The sequence below is a fragment of the Canis lupus genome, chromosome 21 (genome assembly GCF_048164855.1).
Source record: "Canis lupus baileyi chromosome 21, mCanLup2.hap1, whole genome shotgun sequence".
In the NCBI taxonomy this organism is placed as follows: domain Eukaryota; kingdom Metazoa; phylum Chordata; class Mammalia; order Carnivora; family Canidae; genus Canis; species Canis lupus.
The window spans coordinates 30,902,298-30,919,914 of NC_132858.1; the positions used below are offsets into that span (position 1 = coordinate 30,902,298).

General features: G+C 64.8%; 3 protein-coding genes across 3 annotated transcripts; all 3 read left to right on the plus strand.

The window, feature by feature from the left end:
• The first annotated feature begins 5,990 nt into the window (after window positions 1–5,990).
• LOC140613503 (interferon-induced transmembrane protein 1-like) lies at window positions 5,991–7,096 on the plus strand. The gene is made up of 2 exons (XM_072791997.1): window positions 5,991–6,257; window positions 6,789–7,096. The coding sequence occupies exons 1-2, from the start codon at window positions 6,078–6,080 to the stop codon at window positions 6,969–6,971; spliced, it is 363 nt and encodes a 120-aa protein (XP_072648098.1). The 5' UTR covers window positions 5,991–6,077; the 3' UTR covers window positions 6,972–7,096.
• Window positions 7,097–7,660: 564 nt separating this feature from the next.
• On the plus strand, window positions 7,661–9,540 carry LOC140613504 (interferon-induced transmembrane protein 1-like). Its single transcript, XM_072791998.1, is given in 3 exon segments — window positions 7,661–8,666; window positions 8,669–8,824; window positions 9,261–9,540. Coding segments are annotated over 3 exon segments (444 nt in total). The 5' UTR covers window positions 7,661–8,570; the 3' UTR covers window positions 9,453–9,540.
• A 6,816-nt stretch (window positions 9,541–16,356) lies between these two features.
• On the plus strand, window positions 16,357–17,617 carry IFITM5 (interferon induced transmembrane protein 5). Its single transcript, XM_072791279.1, has 2 exons — window positions 16,357–16,663; window positions 17,085–17,617. Exons 1-2 carry the CDS (start codon window positions 16,472–16,474, stop codon window positions 17,295–17,297), a joined length of 405 nt encoding a protein of 134 aa, XP_072647380.1. The 5' UTR covers window positions 16,357–16,471; the 3' UTR covers window positions 17,298–17,617.

Consider the following 17,617-nt stretch of genomic DNA (forward strand, 5'->3'; position numbering starts at 1 on the left):
TTGGCACTGGGGGTGGCGGGGGGGGAGTTCCAACCATGCCTGGCAAATCGTGCCCCGGCCCCAGTCCCTAGGCTACCATAAAAATCTTGAACAGCCTCCTTGCTCTACTCTCCCAAGCTGTTTTCTTTTCTTTTTTCTTAGGATTTTATTTATTTATTCATGAGAGACACAGAGAGAGGCAGAGACACAGGCTTTGGGAGAAGCAGGCTCCATGTGGGGAGCCTGACGAGGGACTCGATCTCAGGACCCCGGGGTCACGCCCTGAGCCCAAGGCAGACGCTCAACCACTGAGCCCCCCAGGTGCTCCTCTCAAGCCCTTCTTGGACCTGCTGGGGACTGTCCTGCTCTCCCTGTAATGCGTCATTGTGTGAGAAATACACCCAGTCTCGGTCCCTTGGATGTGTGGCCTCATCACATTCCACATTTGAATCAAAAGTTTTGGGTTGGGGGTGTACAGTGTCATCCTGTGGGTGGCCTCACAAGTACACACCAACTAGACTTAACATAACACATGTTCTCCTTATGGGCACACGACATATTCTCCAGGTGGGACACATGTTAGGCTACAAAACAATTCTCAATAAATGCAAAAGGGTTGAAATCGTACAAAATATATTATCTGACCCCAATGAAATACAATTAGATTTCTGTGACAGAAGGAAAACAGAGACATTCCCCGCGGAACCAGAGACCCGAAGAATAGGGTCTATCACAAGATAGACCAGAAAGTGCTTGGAGATGAGTGAAAACCAAACCCAAATGTGTGAACACTTGGGGAGGCAGGGCAAGCAGCACTCGGAGGGAACGCCTCCAGGCAGAGACTGTCGCTTAAAGAGGAGAAAGATGTGAAATCAATACGGGGCTTTTCACCTTGAGAAACCAGAAAAAAAAAAAAAAAAGGCAAAGTAAAATGCAAGCCAAAGGAAGGAAATGACACAGCTTAGGGCAGGCATAAAGAAAATCGGCAAAACCAAAAATGGATTCTTTGAAAAGACAAACAAAATTGACAAACCTTCAGTTAGATGCAGTAGGAAGAGAAAAATCTCAGATTTCTAAAATCAGACATGAAAGCGGGGACAGTATAATCACCAGTAGCAGAACTACAGAAATTCCGAGGACGGCTGCATACCAGCAGGTCAGATGATCCAGAGGAAACAAAGTCTTACGGACACGGCACCTACACACGGGCTCAAGGGGTCACACAAGATATGGCTACGGGAAAAAGACAGGGGACCCGGTTCAAAATGACAAAGGGCCTGGCTAGACGCGTCTCCAGGGAAGGTGTCCGAGGGCCGGCAAGCAGCACACGAGGAGGTGTTGAGCCTCCTGAGTCACATGCGACACGACGTCCCAGTGAGACGCCACTTTCTGCTGGGATGAGCCTGAGTTTCTTTGTCTTTGACTTTTGGTAGTTTGACTATGACGCGTCTACATGCGCATCTCTTCGGGGTCATTCTTTGAATTCCTGGCGCTTCTTAGATGTGAGGTTTAGTTGGGGGGGGGAGGTTTCCCATCAAATCCGGGAAGCTTTCGGCCATTCTTTCTTCAAATGCTTGTTCTGTGCTTTCTCTCATGCCTGCCTGGGGCCCTCACACGCACGTGGTCCCGCGGTTGGCGTCCCACAGGCCTCCGAACCGATTCGTCTGCCTTCTTCAGGCGGGGTGACCCCGATTACCTGCCGTCGTGCTCGCTCACGGACTCTTCCCGTGGGTCAGATGTGCTCCCGGCCCCGTGTGATTTCTCAGCTCGTGAGTGCGCTTCCCAACTTCAGAATCTCTATTTGGTTCTTGTAAAAGTGCTTTCTCCTTCTCTATAGTCTCCCTTAGTAGAACACTATTCTCATATTTTGTCTAACTTGTTGGGCACCAGTTCTTGGGGTTTCTTGATCACACCCGAAAACTTCATCTAGCAAGTCCGGCCCCTGGGAGCAGCCCGGGCCGAATGCTTCCCTCTGCGTGTGCGCCAGGGATTTGTGACTCTTTGCCCGATAATTCCAGTCCGAAAGTGGCCATTGTCGGCGACAGGATCTGGCGGCCTGGGGACGAGGCCCCTGCCCGCGGCTCGTCCTGCTCGCTTGGGGAGGCTGCTGTGTCCGGCCCGTGGCCTTGAGTCCAGGCGGCCGCCGACGGTGCTTCAGCTGCCCTTGCCGAGCCGTGGGTGCGAGCCGTGAGTGCCCACGTTCAGCGCCAGCAGCCCACAGCCGCCCAGTCCTTGCCAGAGGCTTTGGGGGGGCCCAGCCTCAAGCCTCCGGCGGCTTGCACCCCAACCTGGTCACCACCTCCTGCTCAGCAGGGCTTCCAGGTCATCCTGACGCAACAGATCGGTAAGATACCTGTCCGGTCAGAAATATTTCGTTAATATATTTACGTACGTTAAACACGCATAACCCTTGTGGCAAATGATATCCCGAGAAAGACACAAAGCTCATATGTGAAAATATTAAATAAATGAATGGAAATGACTCACGAGTGAAGGAGTATAAGGCAAACCCGAGGCGCGGGGAGGAGGCGCCTCGCCCACTGCCCCCCACACCTGCCCAGGTTGAGCCCGGCCTGGGGGCCCCCGAGCGCCCCCTGCACCCCGACTCCCCGCCGCGGGGGCCACACTGCCCTCCTTCCCCGCGGGTGTCTCCCAGTGGCACAGCCTGGCTCGTGGCCTGTCCCTGCCGCTGCAGCTCCCGAAGCCACAGCCCTCCGTGTCCCCACCCCTGGAGCCACGGCCCGGGCCAGGCAGCAGCCACCGGCTATGACGGAGAGTCGGGCGGGGGGGCAGGGGGCTGGGGGTGCTGCGAGGTTTTCACCAGCCTGGGCCACTTTCCACCTGTGTCACTTGGGACACACAAGAAGTTGACCAATTGCGACCAATCCGGTCACCTCATTAAAGCCAACCGTTTTCAGAATACCCGAGGTGCTCCCAGGGGCGGTGAGGTGCTCCCAGGGCAGTCAGCGCACTCGGGGTGCGACCGGCGCCCACCTGGGCAACCCCGCCTGCAGCACAGAGTCTCTCACTGGGTCCTGGAATGCACCCCGCAGGCCAAGTGGACACCCCGGTGGAGGGCCAGGCAGCCTCAGCCTCGCCCCAGTCTCACAGGGAGGCACGACCTCTTTGGGGTGCCACTGCCCTCACCGGGCCCAGGGCCCTGGAGCTCCCTCCGGGTCAGTGAGGCCGTCAGACCACAGAGAAATGCCTCGGACACACTCGGAACGGCTCCCCGCGCGGCCCACGCCACAGCCACGCCGGTGACAGTGACAGGACGTGAGCGCGTAAGGCCCCCTGAGACGGCCGTAGGGATGACCAGCAGGTGAAGAAACCGAGGTTCAAGAACGTCTATGAAAACTTAGAACAGTAAGAACTGCTGACTAGGAAGGAAGGTTATACCCTTTCTCCTCTGCCCTCCCCCTCCCTGCCCTTCCCTGTCCCTCCTTCCCTTCCTCCCTCCCCTTCCCTCTCTTCTCTTCCCTCCCCCTCCTTCCCCTTCCCTCCCCCTCCCTCCCCTTCCCTTCTCCTCCTTCCCCTTCCCTCCCCCTCCTTCCCCTTCCCTCCCCCTCCTTCCCCTTCCCTCCTCCTCCTTCCCCTTCCCTCCCTCCCCTTCCCTCCCCCTCTTTCCCTCTCCCTCCCTCCCCTTCCCTCCCCCTCCTTCCCTTTCCCTCCCCCTCCTGCTCTCCCTCTCCCACTCTCTGCCTCCCCCCTCCCACTCCTCTCTCCTTTCCCCTCTCCTCCTCCCCCACCCTCCTTCCCCTTCCCTTCCCCTTCCCTCCTTCTCCCTCCCCCTTCCTCCATCACTCTGCCAGGTCCTCAAGGTGCAGACTCCTCTCCAGACTGAAGAGGCCAGACACAGGGCTCCCCTCCCCTAGCAGCATCCAGAGGGCTTCATCCTGGGAGGAGGGACTTCGCCTTGCCTGGCTGCCTACTGCTGAGTCTCTGCCGAGCCCCAGGAGAGTGAAGTCCAGAGACTGGGGCTCCCTCTGCCCAGCTCCCCATCCCCATCTTTGCATAGAAGCTGTGCCTGGGCCTTGCAGCACAGAGATGGGGGACCCCGGCTGTCCTTTGGGTCCTGAGAGCAATGCTCTCTGTCCACTGAGCACTCGGCTCCTCAGAGCCAAGTTCCCACCGCCGCTCCAGGGAAGTGGCTCAGATGTCTTGCTGGGAAGAGAGGCAGGGCTTAGAAGCAGGTAGTTCCTGACCTCTCCCCCAGACACTGCTTTCCTCTGCAACAGAGCCTGAGGTTCAAGCCAAGGGGACTCTCAGAAACGGTGCAGCCCGCAATAAAGGGGGGACAGGCCGGGACTCAGGGAAGACACAATCTCAGCTGTGGGTCAGCTCATCCGCAGAACGAACCCTGGAATACATACGTGGAGTGAACATTCCTGGGGTCGGAAAAATATCAAACATTCACATCAGAAAATATTCCTTCGAAGGAGCCAGACCTTGGTTGGATTAATGTGCAGAGCGATTTATACAACAAGGCAGGGTTGAAATGGTAGAGGGATCAGTGACCAGTTAGGGGGGCTCAGGAGGACGTGGTCCCGCGTCCCTGCCAACACAACATGTGGCCTTGGGCTGGGGTCACAGGGGAGAAAAACTACCCAAGCCAGGCACTCATGTTAGAGCGAGAGGCAAGAACGAACCTGGGAACCGGAAACCAGAGCCGGAATTGCTGCCGCATGTCCTGCGGACCGAGTTTCCACCAGAAACCGCTGAGGCACCCGAGGGAAGATGGCCCATGCTCTGGAGGGAGCAGCCGCCAGGCACCAGCAAGAGTCCGACGTGGCCTGGACAACGGGAAAGGACCCCAAAGAGCCGGGTCCAAGGCCGCGGGGCTGAGGGAAGGGGCTCGGGGCCCAGGAAGCCGCGAGGCTTCATCCCAACAGGCCGTCCGTAAGAGGACAGGCCGCATCTACGCGGACGTGGAAGATCTGGCGCTGAGGAGGACGTCGCTGCAGTGGATCAAGGGGACACGAGCGTCTGTGGGAGACCTGGCGAGGGCCCCAGAGTCCTGAGCTCCCGGGACCCCGCCCCGCGCCCCGTGGGGGACCAGGGACAGGACAGGGCCTGGCGCTCCCGGCTGGCAGGGACCCGGTGCTGGGACGTCTGCCCGGAGCAGGCTGTCCTCCGCGGCCTCAGGGGAGCCCAAGGCCACCAGCCGCTGGGGCCAGTGGGGCGTGGGGAGTGGTGTGGCGGGCAGGCCGCGGTCCTGGTAGCTGGGACCTGATCCCGGGGGACACACACACCCCCACAGCGGGCCTGGGAGCTCGGGGCACCCCAGGACGTGGGCACTAGCTGAGCGCTGCGGGAGGCCCTGCGGGGCCAGGTCACCTCCCTGCAACCCCAGGACCGAGGGCCGGCCGTGGTGACAGAGGGCGCAGCCCAGAGGGAAGATGCCCACAGGGGACGCAGAGCTGCTGCGAGGTGCCCAGGACGGCCGTGCCCCGCGTCGCCCACGGCGGCCCGCGAGCCAGCAGCTGCGCGCCAGCATGTCACCGCTGCAGGACACAGGCCCTGCGTCCACACGACAGGGTCTCCGGGGCCCCAGGGAGGAACAAAGCAGCCACAGACACTAAGACGCCTGAGATGCGGCTGCAGCACACGAGCCCAGGGAGAATCCCAGATGCGCAGACACGCGGCAGCCCCGCGGAGGGTAGCCCCAAGGGGCGCACGGGGACCTGCGACCGCCAGGCGCTGGGCACAGGCCCCGGGCGGCGACGGCGGACCCAGAGGGCACCCACGTCAGGTGCCACACGCACATCCTGCACCTAAGCGCCAGGCCCGCAAATGCAAGGCAGGAATGTGCCGGAGGCCCAGGGCCCCCCGCTGCCAGTGGGTGCAGCAGCACCTTGTGTGAGGCCGTTGACGGGACAATAGATCAAGGCCAATAAGATATGAGTCACGCAGATGACAGTGAGTGACAGTTAGGCCAAGCAGCCCGGCCTAGCCCCCGCCCACGGAGCCTGCACAGCACCAGGAAACCAAGCCCAACCTACCCCCAGGCCCTGCCCAGCTCCCGGCCACACCTGCTTGGGGCCACATGGCCACCTGCACTCTTCTTCCCCGGGCACGCCTGTGCCTCCCCTCGAGAGATGATGCAGAACAAGGTGGACGTGCGGGGGGCCCTCCTGAGCACGGCTCCTGCGACGACCACGGTGATCAACGTCCCGGAGGAGACGGTCGTGCCCGACCATGTCGTCTGGTCCCTGTTCAACACCATCTTCCTGAACTCGTTCTGCCTGGGCTTCGTGGCCTTCGTCTACTCCGTGAAGGTGGGTGGGTGCGGGCCGGGGCCTCCGCCCAGGGTGCCAACCTCAGGGACTCCCGCCCAGAGGGCGCTCGCGGGAGCCCACGTGTGCGTGGTGAGTGCGCGGCCCATGTGGCTGGCCCCAGGAAGGCGCGGGGAGGCCACACGTGGTGCCAGCGGAGGGCAGGGTCCCCCTGTGCCCACCATCCCCAGAAGCTCTCCTACCCCCTGGAGCCTCCGCACATCGAATTTGGAACCCGAGTCTGGGCCAGAGGAAGCCACTGCCCTGAACGCTGCTCAGCCTGACGGGGCGAGTGGCCAGGGAGGGGCCCAGAGCCGGGCAGGGGTGACCCCGGGGTGTCCAGAGGGGGCCGAGGGCCGAGGAAGGACGTGGAGGCCCCAGAACGGACAGGCCCCGGGGCCCCGACCTGCTCAGGCTCCAGGGAGGTGGACGGGGTCCCAGGTGGGGGTGAAGGGCAGGGCCCGCCAGGGCGCCCCTGAGTCCCTGGTCTGGGAGGACCCGCCCCTCACCCCACTGTCTGCGTGTCGTCCCCAGGCCAGGGACCGGAAGATGGTGGGCGACCTGACCGGGGCGCAGAGCTTCGCCTCCACCGCCAGGTGCCTCAACATCTGGGCACTGGTCCTGGGCATCATATCCATTGTCCTTCTGGGCATGGCCTATGCCGCGGCCTACGGGGCCCTGTTACAGGTCATGCAGGAGAGCGGCCGCTACCACTAAGAGCCCCCGCAGGACGCCCTGGGCCCCTCCTCGCCCGCCGGCTGCGCCCCAGCCCCCAGCCCTCTGCTCCAGGTGCACAGACTGGCCTGTGTGCAGCCGACTTGAATAAAGAGCCCTGTGTGTGACATGCTGTGACCTCCCTCCCGGGGCCGGGGGATGTGCGGGGAGCCCCCGGTGCCCTGGGCCTGAGCACACCAGCCCCCTGCCCAGTGTGGGGCTCCGGGGGGCAGGCACGTCCTCGGGCTTGGCTGGTGCTGGTGCCTGGTAGGAGCAAGGCCTGGCCAGGGTCCTGGGGGGTCCCTGACCCAAGGACGCCACGAGTCCAGCACAGCCTGGGTCCCCAGGGTCAGGCTCTGCCTTCCAGGTGTGTGGGAGCCGCGAGCCGGGCTGGGGAGGCACAGAGCTCTCCCCTGTGCGCTGACGGCAGAAGCGACAACCACACCCCGCAACTAAGCCCTTGGACAGGAAACCTGAGAGGAGGGACCCGTCCCCCCACCGCGGCCCTGCCCGCAGGATGCAGTGGCTGCCCAGGGCCCTGCCAAGGGTCTCCCGGCCGCTGGGGGTCATGGGGCTTGGGTGTGAGCTGGGGCCAGAGCCTGGGCCACACGGGGGGCGTGGGCGGGGGGCTTGGGGCGTGGGGTGTGGGGCCGTCCTCGGCTCCTCTCCCCGGGCAGGGGGCACTTCGCACAGGCAGTGGTGTGGGAGGCCCCAGAGGGGGTGGGTGCTGGGCCCGGTCTACACGGCAGCCTGCAGAGGCTGCGGGAATGCGTGGCCGCAGGCCGGTGTCAGGGTGGGACCCTGTCGGGCACCTGCCTGGGGTGTCCAGGCTGCGGGGTCCACAGTGGGGCAGCCCCGGCCCGGCTCCCTCCCTCAGCAGCCTCCAGCACCCCCACTGGCTCCTGTCCCCTCCTTGGAAGGCAAGTCCCTACGTCCTCAGAGACACCCAGGTCACAGGCCGGCGCCTGCAGTCACCCTGCCCCCTGCCTGCCGACCGGGTGACCTGGGGCCGCCCGCTGATTTCCTGGGTGCTCCGGCTCCCGGCATGCTCCTGGCCAGGGTTCCCCCCAGGGCCAGCTCTCTCTCTCCCTGCACTCCCCCGGCCCGACCCCCTTCCACCTGTCCCTCGGCCTCCAACACGCACCTGACAACCTGACACCTTGTGCCCAGGAGGCTACGCTTGTGGTGTGTGATTCCCAAGTCTCCTATTTTACAAGTTTTCCAAAGTTTGCTGGAAGCTCCAGCGGAGGCTCCTTGGGATCAGGGAGCACCCGCAGGCGGCCCGTCTCCACCCTTTTTAGTAATAAGCCGAGACCAGCGGGGGCAGGTCAAGGGTGCGGGGAGTGGGAGGCGGGGGAACAGGCCCGGGGACCCCCTGCACACCCCTGAGCAGGGAGAGAGCCAGGACCACCTGTCCTCAGCCTGCCCCGCCCGGCCCCCTGTAACCTGACACCGGGTCTGGGGCCACCCTCCTGGTACCTGGCCAGTTCACCACTTTCAGAAAAGCCAGGAAACAGAAACTTTGGGGAAAGGAAACCACTGGGGAAGGTGGGGCCCCGAGCTGCCTCCCGCGTCCGCATCCTGTGAGCTGCACCTGCCACCATGAGCCGCGCCCCTCGGCCCTTGCTCCCTGGCGCCCGCGCCGCCGGCCCCCCCACCTACGAGATGCTCAAGGAGGAGTACGAGGTGGTGGTCCTCGGGTCGGGGCGCCCCAGAGCGCAGCTCCCGCTACCACCACCGTGATCAACATCCGCGGTGACACAGTCGTGCCCGACCACGTCGTCTGGTCCCTGTTCAACACCGTCTTCATGAACTGGTGTTGCCTGGGCTTCGTGGCCTTCGCCTACTCCGTGAAGGTGGGTGGGGGTGGGAGGGGGAGTCCCTGGGGTGCGGGGTGGGGATGGGGGCGCCTGTACCTGCAGGGAGGCTGCAGCAGCCCTACGCCCAGGGTCCCACGGGTTCCCCTACTGACCAATACTAGAAACCACATCCCTGGGCTTCCCGTGTGGCCCCAAAGCCCCCCCAGGAAGAAGAAGGGACTTCAGGGGAAACTGAGGCCAGGGAGGGGCCAGAGCCGGGCAGGGGTGACCCCGGGGTGTCCAGGGGGGCTCAGGGCCGAGGAAGGACGTGGAGGCCCCAGGAGGGACAGGCCCTGGGGCCCCGACCTGCTCAGGCTCCAGGGAGGGGGACGGGGTCCTGGGTGGGGGTGAAGGGCAGGGCCCGCCAGGGCGCCCCTGAGTCCCTGGTCTGGGAGGACCCGCCCCTCACCCCATGTCCGCGTGTCGTCCCCAGACCAGGGACCGGAAGATGGCGGGCGACCTGACCGGGGCGCAGAGCTTCGCCTCCACCGCCAGGTGCCTCAACATCTGGGCGCTGGTCCTGGGCCTCCTCCTGACCGTCACCTTCGTCATTCTTGTCTCAACCGGCTCCCTGGTGATTTTCGAAACAGTTTCCGAGATGGTAAAACATTACGGAGGGTCGTAGTCGGCGCCGGAGGCCTCGGGGCCCCTCCCGTCGCACTGTCACCTTCACGTCCCTCTAGCGCTGGTGTCAATAAAGCACGTGCCTGTGACCTGCTGCACTCTCGCTGGGGGGCCCTTGGAGACGCCCGCGGCCCCGCTGCCCACCCTCGGCCCGTCGCCCACCTGCACCTGCTCCGGCGTGTGTGCCAGGTGGGCTCGTCGGGGCCTGGCCTGCATCTAGCCTCTGGCTGCGGGGACACAGGAGGGCGGCGTGGGAGGGGTCCCTGCTCCCCAGAAGTCTGCGCCCTGACCGATGGCTCGTGTGGGGAAGAGCGGCAGTAGATTCAGGCTGTTCCTAGCTCCCAGGGACCCCGTGGCGGGGAAGGTGGCGGGACACCTGCTGCCAGGAGCGTAGCCTCTACGTCCAGCGGTATAAGCTCCGTGTCCCTGCTCTCGAGTTGGGGTGTACCCTTGCCCCGAGTGGGGTCACATCATCACCTCCTCGTGTCGTGGCCTCCGTATCGGGGACACTGTGGCTGCCCCAATGCAGACCCCGAGCACTGGGGCTCCGGCTGCGGTTCCCCAGTCCCGCGTCCCTGCCCCGCATCCGGCGTCCTAACTCGCAGATGCACGGGGGAGACTCAGGGTACCCTTGGTGGAGGGGGGCACGCTGGCCCATCAGCCATCCAGTCGGTGAAGGAGGCGATCCCGGCCCCAAGAGGCCAGTGGGGTGAGACCCCGGCCGGGTGGGCAGGGCAGCCCCACCTTCCCGGATCCGCGGCACCTGACGGATCCCTTGCTGCCGAGGAGCGTGTCCGTCCTCCCTTCCCCGCCCCTACTCTGGGCCGCCCCGGGCGTCTCGGCGTGGACGCCTGTCCGTCTTCATCCCGGGACCGCTGCCCCCGTGGCCGGAAGAAACTGTTCCCTCCAGAGCGCCCTTGGGAGGTGCTGCGATGCCTCCGAGGCTCATCCGCGGCCTCACCCCGCCACCCACCCTGGGGCCCGGGCACCTGGCGGCCCCGGAGCGCGTGGCCTCGAGGAAGCACTCAGGGGTGGAGCCCCTCCGCCCCGCGCTCCGCAGCCAGCACCTGCCCGTGGGCCGCCCTGGCCTGCGGGAGGCCTCAGCTCCGTCCTCCGGTTTGCAAAAGCATCACCTCGAAGGGCTTTGTAGGCAGCACGAGAGGGTCGCCTCCCAGCAGGACCCTGCTCCCGGCACCACAGCTCAGGGACGGTTTTGCCCGCTGTGACCATCCTCCCAAGAGCTGCGAGAACGTGACTGTGCCTGCCCCTCAGGCCGGGGCCCGTGCCCGCGGCGATGCCCCACCCGCGAACGGGCCACCCCCCGCACCGGGAACCCTAAGGGCGAGGTTCTGAACCCCTGGCTTGGGGACCTCGGCCGACGTGGGGACAGTGCTGTGCCTGGAACGGCCGTGGACGTCTCCCCACCCCCGCCCTGGCATCTCTTCCATCTGTCTGCTCCCGACCCACGTCCTTGCATGAGCCGCTAGGGACGTGGGAAGGAGAACGTCTCCCGACTCCTTGGGCCACTCTCGCGAATCAGTACAACCAAGAGGCCACGGAGGGCTCCGGGGGGGGCCCACGTGGTCAGAGCACAGGTGCGGCCCCGGCTGGTGACGAGGGTCCAGGGACAGTTGGTAAAAATGAACCCTGGCCCTTGCGACCCGCTGACCCTTGGGCAGAAGGGCTGGGAATGGAGGCGATGCTGACGCCCTGCGGGGTCTGACGCTGCTTAGTGCGTGTGGCCCGTCCTCCCCCCGCACGTTGGAACTGGGTTAAACTAAGGTTAAAGCTGCCGTTATTTGACCGCCAAATGGGTTTATTTTTTATTTTTTATTTTATTTTTTTGCCAAATGGGTTTAATCGGGACGAGTAGAAAATTACAATTCTAGAAAGGCAAACGATGGCACAACTGTACAAAAATCCCAAAACAGAGGAACAAAGATCTTTCATAGATTGGGGGGGGAGGGAGGGGCTGTTGTAAAGGAGAAGTCCATTGGAGTGACCTGGGGTTGGGGGTCCTGGCTTCCCACTGGTTAGGCTGTCACTGTGGGGGGGGGGGCTGTGCTCCCCCTGGTCGGCTCAGACCCCCCGATGGGCTCTGCTCCACCTGCAGGGGCTGTGCCTCCCCGGATGGGAGAGGGTTGCCGCTCATGGTGGGCGATGCAGCTCGTGGGGGGCGGACGCGGGAGGCAGCTCTGGGCCCCACCTTCCCCAGTGGTTTCCTTTTCTCTGAAAATTCATATTTTGGTGCTCAGGGAGTTGGGAATTGGCTGGGTCCAGGAGGGCGGAAAGCGGAACCAAAGATTGGTGTCAGGCTACACAGGTGCTGGGCGGGGCTGGGCGGGTGCTGGCGGGTCAAGGGCTGAGGTCTCTGGGGGTTCCCTGTCCCAGGCTCTCAAGTCAGGTGCTGTCCCCGCTGCCCCACCTCCTCATCCAGGGCTCAGGGTGGCCCCAGGACCTCTTGTGGCCTGTGAGGCGCCCCCATCCAGACTCCAGGTGCTGCAGGGCCCCCACCGCGCACAGCAGGCCCCTCAGGCCCCACACAGAGAGCCCCCAGGCCCCCAGGCCGCATCCCAGGGGTCGCAGGCCTCCTGTCCGGAATCCATTCCCCTTCCTGCCTGGAGTCCGTGGTGGGGAGGGGGTGCGGCATTGTGCATGCGCAGGTCAGGACCCAGCAGGCGGAAGGGGCGTCCGGCTTGTGTCAAGGGTCCATGTGGCAGCCCCGCGGGCATAGGCCAGCGAGGTCACGCACCCCTGCCTTCCCTCCCCGCCCCCCCACCTGCTCTGTGGATGTCGTGTGTGGTGACGGAGGAAGTGGGGACTTTCCCCTTCTGCTTCCGGCCTGCGCCCCCTTCTCAGGGGTCGGTCGGCTCAGCTCGGGAGCCAGGACACGGCCCCGCCCGAGAGCCAAGGCTGCAGGTCCTCTGCTGCCCGCAGTCCTGGGCCGCTGGGAGCTCTCGCCGCAGCCTGGGGGCCAGTGGGCTCCACACCCCAGTCCAGCCTCGCGTTTCCCAGTTCACTGTGCAGCACCCCCAGGGCGCCCCCAGCTGCTTCCTGCCCACCGCCCCCCTCACCCCCCCACCCTGCAGGTGTCCTGTGAAACCTCGCTGTGGTCCTGGTGTTGTGGCCGCACACCGAGCCCGAAGGTGTCCTGATGGACCCAGCACCGGGCCCCGGGGAGAGGACCTGGCCCTGGTGCCCAGTGTTGGGGGAGGTCAGGGAGGGCCGGGTGGACCCCCGCTGGCCCCAGGGCTGCCGCCGCCCCAGGTCATCTGTGCTACACAGGCCAGTAGCGTGTAGTGGACTACACAGCTGCTGGGGTGAGGGCGAGGCCCAGGGGCTCCCAGGCCCCCCCACCCTGCGGCGGCGCAGTGGCCGTCCCCTCGCGGCTGGGCCGGGGTTGCAGGCGCCCAAGGCCCCGCCGAGGGACACGTTGTGGGATCTGTGCGCTGGCGGGTTCTCAGGGTTTCCTGGCACCGCGGCCAAGCTTGGAGCCGACCAAACTGCCTGGAAGCAGATGCGCGGTGCTGCAGGAGCCCCCCGGGGCCTGCCTGGGTCTCGTCCCGAACGTGACGTGTGTGCGGGTGGTCGCCTGTGTCCTCAAGCCTCCATCAGCCCCGACCCCCAGAGTCTTCCCCAGGTGGGGGCCATTCAGACCCACATTCAGAACTTGGGTGTCTTAGGGTAGAGACGGACTTAGGCCCAGGCCCATATGTAGATTAGGGTCCTGAATCCTGGAGGGAGTAACTAAGTAGGTGGGGAAGGGCGGTCCTGCATCCCTGACACCTAGCCAGGGAGTGCCAGCCACCCCGCAGCAGGTGGGAGCACAGGGCATCCCGGGAGAGCACAGCCCATCCAGGTGGGGCACAGCAACCCCCCCTCCCGACAGTGACAGCCTAACCAGTGGGAAGCCAAGACCCCCAGCCCCCAGGTCACTCCAATGGACTTCTTTACAACAGCCCCCCCCCCCCCCAATCTATGAAAGATCTTTGTTCCTCTGTTTTGGGATTTTTGTACAGTTTTGCCATCGTTTGCCTTTCTAGAATTGTAATTTTCTACTCTTCCCAATTAAACCCATTTGGCAGGTTATTATTTATTTATTTTGTTAAAGATTTATTTATTTATTTATTCAGGGAGAGCAAAAGAGAGGGGCAGAGACACAGGCAAAGAGAGAAGCAGGCTCCATGCAGGGAGCCCGACGTGGGACTCTATCCCGGGTCTCCAGGAGCACACCCCCGGCTGCAGGTGGCGCTAAACCGCTGCGCCACCGGGACTGCCCCCTAGCGGCTTCATACTTAAGTTTAACCCAGTTCCAATGTGCGGGGTGGCGGGGAGCATAGGGTGAGAGGACGGGCCACAGGCACTAAGCAGGTGTCAGACCCCACAGGGCGTCAGCATCGCCTCCATTCCCAGCCCTTCTGCCCAAGGGCTCAGCAGGTCGCTCAGGCCAGGGTTCATTTTTACCAACTGTCCCTGGAGCCTTGTCACCAGCCAGGGCCGCACCTGTGCTCTGACCACGTGGGGCCCCCCGGAGCCCTCCGTGACTGTTGTGCCCAAGATCGCGAGTCCGAGAAACCACCGAGGAGCCGACTCTGATGCAGACACACGAGGGTTTATTTACAAGCTGGAGCTTGGGTCTAAGACACAGCGGAGCAGGGACTTGGACCCCGAGGTGGGTTTCAGCTTAGTTTTCAGGGCTGGTCTCGGGGACCTCCAGGAGGTGGGGAGGAATTTCTCAAGTTCTGTTTACGTTCTGATATGGCCCCTTCAAGGGCATTGAGCTCTGTTTTTATTCTAATATGGGGCTTTCTAGGACGTGTAGCTGCAAGCTGTTTGCTTCCTGTAACTGAAGTAACGTAAATCTCAGCTCTTATTCCCAGGGGCCTGGGATGGCTGGACTTGTGCTAACGCTGAACTTAAAGTGGAATGGCCTTAATTTTCTTGGCCTCCACAGTGACCTCTTGGTTGTACTGATTCGCGAGAGCGGCCCATGGAGTCGGGGGACGTTCTCCTTCCCATGTCCCCAGCAGCCTATGAATGGACACAGGTGGGGAGCAGCCAGATGGAAGAGATGCCCAGGGCCAGGGGTGGGGAGACAGACGCAGTGTCCCCAGATCGACCTGTGGTCCCCAACCCAGGGGTTCAGAACTTGCCTCATTAACATAACAAAAACAGCTGATCACTTGAGAAATTCCCAAGGCTTTAGGGATTCTGTACCAGAAATGGGGATGAAGAAAAATATGTCTTATAAATCACAGTATCACAATATGTCAATGGGCAAAGCATCATCCTGGTCCCTTTCTGATGGGGTGTGATGGGCCCAAGAAATCATGGGGCTCCATGTGTCTGGCGGCCCCTGGTTTGTGTCCTCCCGAATTTATACGTTGAAATCCTAAAACCCAAAGTGATGGCATAGGAAGTGGGGGCTTTGGGAAGTAAGTGGGTCATGATAGCATCAGCCTCGTTGTAGGAGACCCCACAAGCCCCTCCCAACTTGTGGCTCACAGTGAGGAGATAGCCACTGCACCCAGGAAGAGGGTCTCACCCGAACCGGCCCACTCTGCCTGCCTCCCAGCTTCCAGACTTGTGACCCTAAATGTCCTTTGTCTACGAGCCCCCTAAACCTATGGTACTTCGTTATAACAACCCCAACAGGAGGTTGCAGGGCAGTTAGGTGGGAGACCCCAGGGCCCTTCTGCCAGAGTAAGCGTCTCCGTCTGGGGTTTACCGAGAAGTGTGTCCCCTCCACGGAAGGGTCAGCCAATAGGCTGCGGACCCTCCAGGGGGCCCAGAACAGCCCTGAGCTCCCCCTCCACCCCCTGAGGGCCCCGAGGAGGCTGAGCAGCCGTGGGCTCATGGAGCGGGGCCGGCCCCTGGGCCCATGGCCCAGAGCTCTGGGCAGCACCGGCTTGGGCCGGTGGCGCGGGGCCTCCTGTGTCCCACCCCGTGGTCGCCTGGGGCCGCTCCCTGCGCTGGACGCCGGGAGCCGGGGGAGCACGGGGAGCCCGGGGCAGGGCTGGGGCGCGGGCTGGGGGTCAGGGTCGAGGGCCCAACCCTGGGGGCCTCCAGCCCTTCTCCACAGCTGAGGCGACAAGCATCCACCGGGGTCCCCAGGGGCACCTCCAAGTCCTTTGGGCCGCGGGACCGGGGCTCGGTGGGCAGGGCGGGCAGCCCCGGCGGAGCACACCCCTGCCCCTCCCCCCAGCCGCCTGCGGTGGGGGAGCTGGGGGGTCAGCGGGGCTGGGACCTGGGGGGGGGGGCCTGCTTGGGGGTGGGGGTGGGGCGCGGGGTGCAGGTGCGGAGGGCGGCGGCGGCAGCGGGGAGCCAGAGGGACTCAGGTGGGGGGTCGGCTGGGGCTCGGCCGGGGAGCGGGGAGGCTCCTGGGGGGGAAGGCGGGGGCTGGGGGGGCAGGCTCGGGGGCGGGGGCGGGGCGATCAGCGGGCGGGGGCTAGGTGGCGGGGGTGGGGGGGGGGCTCCGGGAGCTCTGGGAGAGCTGGGGACGGCGGGGGGCGGCACTCCGGGGGGCGGGAGGTCAGCAGGCGGGAGCTCCGGGGGCTGGGGGCGGGAGGCTAGCATGGCGGGGGCGGGGCGGTCGGGGGGCAGGGAGGCTCTCGAGGGGCGGGGCGGGGGCTCCGGGGGGGCGGGGGACAGACTCGCGGGGCGGGGGCTCCAGGGCTCGAGGGCGGGGCGGGGTCTCCGCGGCGCGGGGGGCGGGGCTCCGGGGGGCGGGGCGGGGCTCAGCGGCTCGGAGGCGGGGGCGGGGCCTCGGGGGCGGGGCCTCGGGGGCGGGGCCTCGGGCCTCGGGGGGCGGGGCCTCGGGGCTCGGGGGCGGGGCCTCGGGGCTCGGGGGCGGGGCCTCGGGGCTCGGGGGCGGGGCGGCGCCCCGGGCCGGGCCGTCATTCGTCGTCACACTGAGCGGGCGGCGCCGGCGGGGCCGCGGCGGGCGGCGGGCGGCGGGTATAAGCGGCCCCGGTGCCCCGGCCCCGGGAGCCCGAGCCGGAGGAGACGGCGCTGGAGCCCATGGACACGGCGTACCCCCGCGAGGACCCCCGGGCCCCGGCGCCCCGCAAGGCGGACGGCGCGGCGCACACGGCCCTGGCCGTCGGGGCGCCGAGGCCCCCGCCCCGGGACCACCTGCTCTGGTCGGTGTTCAGCACCCTCTACCTGAACCTGTGCTGCCTCGGCTTCCTGGCGCTGGCCTACTCCATCAAGGTGGGCGGGCGGGCGGGGTCCCTCGGGGCTGGTGCAGGGGCTGGGAGGCTGCGGCGGGGCGTCCCGGGGGCACCGCCGGTGGGAGGGACACTGGATCCGCCAGGCCGTGGACCTGCTCCTCACTTCGTGGGGTGGTTGCGCTGCGGCAGGTGCTGTTCAGGAAGCGCAGGGTCCTACCCGGGGCGAGGCGGGCGCGTCAGAGGGCACAGGCTGGGGGGCGCTATGCAAGGGGGCTTCTTTCATCAAATGATGTTTCACACTCGGGGGACTCCAGTGACCAAAGCCCCCCAGGCTTCAGCTCCTGGGGCTTCTTGGCACCCCAGGACTCCCCACCCACAGAGGGTCCTCGGAAGCTGATGCTGGCAGGGATGGCCTCTCCCCCCTGCACGCGTAGAGACCTGGCCCTGCCCCTGGTCCACAGGCCCGAGACCAGAAGGTGGCTGGAGACCTGGAGGCAGCCCGGCGATTCGGCTCCAAAGCCAAGTGCTACAACATCCTGGCCACGATGTGGGCGCTGGTGCCGCCTCTGCTGCTGTTGGCGCTGGTGGTGACCGGGGCGCTGCACCTGTCCCGGCTGGCCAAGGACTCTGCGGCCTTCTTTAGCACCAAGTTCGAGGACTCGGACTATGACTGACGGGCTGGGCCTTGTCCGCATCCTGACCCGTGGACCCTGACCCCAGGACCACCCCCCCCAGGGCAGTGTCCCCAGGGACTCCATCCTGTCCCCCCGTCCCTGCCCGGAACCCTGACTCCAGCACAGGGCCTGATGCCCCACCCCCTCCCACCCCAGCCTGGGCGCCTAACGCTGACCCTGAAGATCTATTGTGTGGATCCCGGTGGCCTCACTCCAACTGTGATGCCCCCTCCCCCAACACTGTGCCCAGGGTGCACCCTCCCTCCTCGCCCATCAGACTCAGGCTTGGTTTCACAATTAAAAGTGCCTGGTTCCAGAAA

Bases quoted from the DNA above. Each gene is read 5' to 3' on its own strand.
- LOC140613503 (XM_072791997.1), top strand. From the start codon at position 6,078: ATGATGCAGAACAAGGTGGACGTGCGGGGGGCCCTCCTGAGCACGGCT. The intron at 6,258-6,788 runs GTGGGTGGGTGC...TGTCGTCCCCAG, and splicing joins CCTTCGTCTACTCCGTGAAG to GCCAGGGACCGGAAGATGGT.
- IFITM5 (XM_072791279.1), top strand. From the start codon at position 16,472: ATGGACACGGCGTACCCCCGCGAGGACCCCCGGGCCCCGGCGCCCCGC. The intron at 16,664-17,084 runs GTGGGCGGGCGG...CCTGGTCCACAG, and splicing joins CGCTGGCCTACTCCATCAAG to GCCCGAGACCAGAAGGTGGC.